This window comes from Opisthorchis viverrini (genome assembly GCF_000715545.1).
Source record: "Opisthorchis viverrini unplaced genomic scaffold opera_v5_46, whole genome shotgun sequence".
Classification (NCBI taxonomy): Eukaryota; Metazoa; Platyhelminthes; class Trematoda; order Opisthorchiida; family Opisthorchiidae; genus Opisthorchis; species Opisthorchis viverrini.
Window position 1 is genome coordinate 2240549 of NW_008751703.1, and position 5173 is coordinate 2245721.

Here is a 5173-nt window from a genome sequence, read left to right on the forward strand (position 1 = left end):
CGCTCAGAGATAAAGCATTCAGCTGTAGCACCCTTGCGGTGCCCAACTGCCATGCCACCCGAAGGTTGCACGAGGGCTGGGATACTGCTAGTTTGCCCAAGCCTAGACAGGAGAAGCCGAGAGGCAGAGGTTGGGTTCGAACGACCTACCTTCCGGTTAGTAAATTCGTGCACTAAACACTTGGACCACCCTGCCCCTTTGATGGCCGTGTAGTCCAGTTGAGTCCATGAATGTCTTGTGCTTGGTAGCCTCCAAGTAACGTGAGCGTTTGTGCCGGAATTTCGTACTGGGCAGGAACAGACGATGATCAGCACACAGCTGAATGTAGTTGCTTCTAGTATCCGTAAGTTGAGCATCCACTCCATACCTACTACCTAGTTGTGCTTCTTTCGAGCTTGGTCGTCAAATTTGGGAACTCATCACCCTCGAGCATTACTACATCCGTTGTTCCTGCTGACGAAAGCAGTCGCGACAGATCTCGATAAAACCCGTGCTTCTTAGTCTCAGAACTACAGTTTGTCGGCGAATATATTGATAGGACAAATAAACACCGTTTACTGCATCAAGCTGCATTGATCTTAATTGAGCCAGATAATCACACGGCGCAAAGACGACTGTTTACTGGGACCTAGTCCAGTGAATCGCTTTCGGCCTTGGGGTTGAGTGCAACTACCATACCGTAGATATCACAAGCCAGTGCGTCAGGATCACCAGATACCCGAAGAGTGAAATGTGGTATATTTGGACCTATCGTAAGCGGCTTGAGGTGAAGGACCTAGGCGGCAACTTCCAGCCTGCCTTGGAGACAACATACATCGACAAGGAGGAAGTAAGGTTTTAGCAAAAGATGCCTGTTACCCAATCCGAAATGAAGTGCGGACCTTGAATGCTGCAGCAAGTATCAGATCTTTTGAGGTTAGTAGGTGATTATTCCGGTTTATTTTTCCGGTCTAAGGTTTAGACATGAAGCGATGGCCAGGGGACTTGCAAATGGGTTGATCGCTATGCATCATTCGATGGACGGGCAGGGGGTGCCCGGTGAGCGGAGATTGGACCATACCGTGGTGTGACGGTATGTATACCTCCATGATTTTTTCAGCCACACTGGGTGGTGTTCATGCAACACACAGAGTCTCCCATACCAATTTGGTCAATCATCAGAGGTCTGACCAACAGTCTCCTGGCCCTGTGTAGCGACTTGTTCTATAAAAATGGTAAGGCGCTTACATTTCTCGCCAAACACCGCTACCTTGCGGTCTGGCTTTCGAAGCAAAGGCCTTGATTCAGGACCGTAATCGTTCTCCTTTCTAGGTGTGGGTGTCCTGACAGTATCCCAACCCACGCACAATCATGAATTGCATGCATACAAATAAACCTGTACCACATTTGCCGTCGCGTTTTATTAGCAACCGTGTCACCTTACTTGCTGTATACGGTAGGGCGAGCTAACGAAAACATGCTGTTGCTTACGCCTCCTTTCTTACACTGTCGGGTTTCTTCTTTTCTAACTTACTCCACCCAAGTTTGAATACTGTTTCCGCGGGTCCCAGCGCGAGGACTGACGGCATTATTCACCGTATATCACACTCAGCTGCAGTTTCTGTACGTCCGCCTTCGGCGACAAACCCGAACACTTCGAAATCTGTTTTCAAGCCCCGAAAGTGGGTCTGCTTAGCTGCCTCTAATGTACGCATACCGGAGCAATAGAGACAACACATGGCCTTTCTCGAACGCTGGATTCCCTCTGCATCGATGCATGCTATTTTTTAGAAACAAGGATACAGGACGCAAGTAATGCAATTGAAATGACTGCCCCCTCACTGCCTTTCAGTCTACGCGTGCACGAATCTGGTACTGCAAAGGTCGCTGCAGCTGGATATACCGGGTTGTGCACAACCACCAACCCATCGCTTCTCTTGGTCTGACTGCTTCTCTTTGGTTTTCTTGCAACGGTCGCGCCTTGTAGGACGAAGTTCCGGCCAATGTCTGCGGGATTGCTGCAACACTCAAGCTTGACCAACATATCAAGGTGGCAGCTACAAATCGGACGCAGTAGCTGATATAACTGACGCGTGTATCCACGAGTGGCAGCAAACTTTTCACGGAGATCGGAGGAATTTGTGCACCCCACTGAGTGTGCGACTAGGCCATATCCAACTGTTTATAATCTTTCATATGTGCCGCCTTGGAGTCCCCATGCAAAGAGAGGGCAGTGATCAACGCAGTCAATTTTACTGATAATGAACTTCATACCCGGCCACCAAGTAACTGCTTGACCTAATCTGGCTTCCTTCATAGTTGTACAACTGTTAGGTGCTAGCATGTGACTGGCGTGTTGTCAATTCCGAATCTACTAAGGTGCTCTATTGCAAAGGGCCAAGCGATCTGACATGGTTGCAGAGGCTGGCGACAAGAACACCTAGGTAGTTAGCGTTCGAAATGACGAGACCCAATTACACGGTCGTCTCGGAGTGGACACGAGACACACGAACAAGCGAGTGCGCCCTCTACAGCATGTGCTGACCACAGACTGTTCCTTTGCAGTAACTATTCCGGAGCAGCGGAAATCGTTCGATCACCGGATTGCTGCCTTTAATCACGCTTTTCAAGTCCACGAAAAACAGGCATACACAGCTTGGTCACTGAGAAGCGCATGGGCTCAAAAACTAAACAAATGCATCTGAACATGTTTCCTCAACGCTTGCCTACTGACCGATATAGGATACAAAAAATTCAGTGGAGCGAGAAATAAGGTTTATACTTGGTGACTGGAGTTCTGTCTGCACCACAGCCCTGCCACAGCCTTCCGACAATCAGATCTCCGATAGGACCACTAGTTTGCTGGAGGCCCGAAAACAGATTCCTTCCGGTCGCAGCGGCAACTCAACTCGAAGCAAGAAACAACCCCTGCTTGTCAAACAGGAAGCGGAGACGCTGTGGTGTTTTGTACCTTTATTTTGCTCTCATCGTAACACTACGTATTTCGTCAATTGCATAATCGTTTTTTATTTGAATACGAAAAACTAAAAAAACGCGCCCTTGTACGAAAATTCACAAACGAGGTCACGCGCTTCGACTCCCTCTTCTGATTTTGCTCGCGATTGCAGCGGTCATTCGTGAGTCTCATGTACTAACTCTGATACCAAAACATTTCAGACCACCTTCGGAATCTATTATATGTGGGAAATGTTCAGAAGCAGACCCCTGGACCAACATAATTGGATTACTGTTTATTTGCTGACCTGGGCCAACGACGAACTATTTTAAAGAGAACAATTATTTGTGAGTCTGTTCCATCTGACCTCTTTGTTATCGTATACCCAATCTGGCGCTATTCTTTTTATTCCTTCGCCACACATTCCTGGTAAAGAAACTTATTGGGTAGCCAGACCACTACAGCGCTCACATCGTGCTACTCACCGTGTTCTAAAATGACCGACTGACCGACAGAAGTCACCACACAAAAACAGAGGAAGTATGCTAAAAAACCACCGACAAGTAACCGTAACAGCGGTATCGAACAAACGACATAACCAGTCAGGAGGAGACCCACCACAACACGCCTTGCGTACATGTCAACCAGCGGTCATCCTATTTCGAGGTCGATGCAACCACGGTGGGCGGCCAGTGGCAAATGGGTACTAGTGGGAACACGACTCGCACAGGCTCCCGATGTATGATTGGCTGATTTGACCACCGACCTCACGCACCCAAACTTTCTCAGGCAATAGTTTGAAGAAGGAAAATTTGCGGAACATTGTAGCCTTAGATGATATTTATTCAAAACCCTAAAATCTCCCTAGGCGGTCTCAGTTTTGCTAAAATTCTTCTGGCCTACGCAAGGACGTCACGGATTCACGGATAGATGCACAGGATCGAGGCTCTTGCCCAAGGTTCCGGGTTGCTTTTGTTCTTGTCGGTCAGAGGCTATCAATCACCTGAAAGGTACAAGTGAAAAAAGGGTGTAGCACTGCTCTTTATGTTCTCAGCGCGGGGCAATATGCATGCCAGCGCGAGGATTCGCATTGTGGCGTTTCGTACCTTTGTTTTACTTCCATTATAACACTATGTATTTCATCAATTGCATAATCGTTTTTTGTCTGAATACGAAAAACTGCAAAAACGCGCACTTGTACAATTTCACGAAATACAGGCGTGGCCCCGTGTTTCAACTCTCTCTTCTGATTTCGCTCGCGCTTTCAGCGTTCATTCGCGAGTCTCGTGTGCTAACTCTGTTATCAAAACATTTCAGACTATCTTCGGAATCTATTTTATGTGGGAACTTGTGATGAACATGACTGATACTCTATTCGTTGCTCTATTCATTATTCTCTTGTTTTAATATTCCATATGCCATATATATTCGCCAATTCGAATACATACGTGCTGGTTGTTACGCTTCGCTGAATTCTGGATTTCTAGTTCATCTGATTATACCGATATACGGACGAAACCCAATTCTCCCAGAACTGTTCAGGAGAAGTCCCCTGGACAAGCATAATTGGATTATTGTTTATTTGCTGACCTGGACCAACGACGAACTATTTTAAAGAGAACAATTGTTAGTGAGTCTGTTCCCTCTGACCTCTTTATTATTGTATACCCAGCTTGGCGTTATTGCTTTTATTTCTTTGACACACACCTGGTAAACTTACTTATTGGGTAGCCAGACCACTACAAATTTGGCGAGCCCGAGTATTTCTCGATATTTTTTGGAAGCTTTTCCTTCCAAGTGGCCGTGATTTTGTTTCTTTTGCCCGGTAATTATGGAGGCACACTTTGATTCAGCGGATTTAGTCGAGAATGCCACTAGCATACGTTTGCCAGATTACAATCCACGCAACCCCAGGGTATGGTTTCACCAGGTGGAGACCGTTTTTTCTACCCGACGCATCACTTCCCAAGTCACCCGGTTTTCCTATGTTGTCTAGCATCTTCCTTGTGATGTAGCAACAGAAGTCGAAAATTTGTTGGAAGATATTCCTAAGGAAAATCCGTATGACGCCCTTCGAGGGGCCGTCATAAGTAGGACAGGGAAATCAGAAAACAAAATGCTACGGTATCTATTCAGCACTGTCGAACTTGGGGACAGATCGCCAGCACAATTACTTCGTCACATGTGCAGTCTCCTCTGCGGCCGTAATCTAGCGGTGGAAATCCTGACCCAACTATG

At 46.9% G+C, this 5173-nt stretch overlaps 1 protein-coding gene across 1 annotated transcript in view; it reads right to left on the minus strand.

Moving 5' to 3' along the window:
* T265_03364 (hypothetical protein) overlaps nt 1-3615 on the minus strand; it is a gene marked incomplete at both ends in the record, with an annotated part of 28300 nt that extends 24685 nt beyond the window's left edge. The window contains one exon of the mRNA XM_009167825.1: nt 3554-3615. Within this exon, the coding sequence (XP_009166089.1) occupies nt 3554-3574 (21 nt within the window). The remainder of the gene's footprint in view (nt 1-3553) is intronic.
* Nucleotides 3616-5173: the final 1558 nt, after the last annotated feature.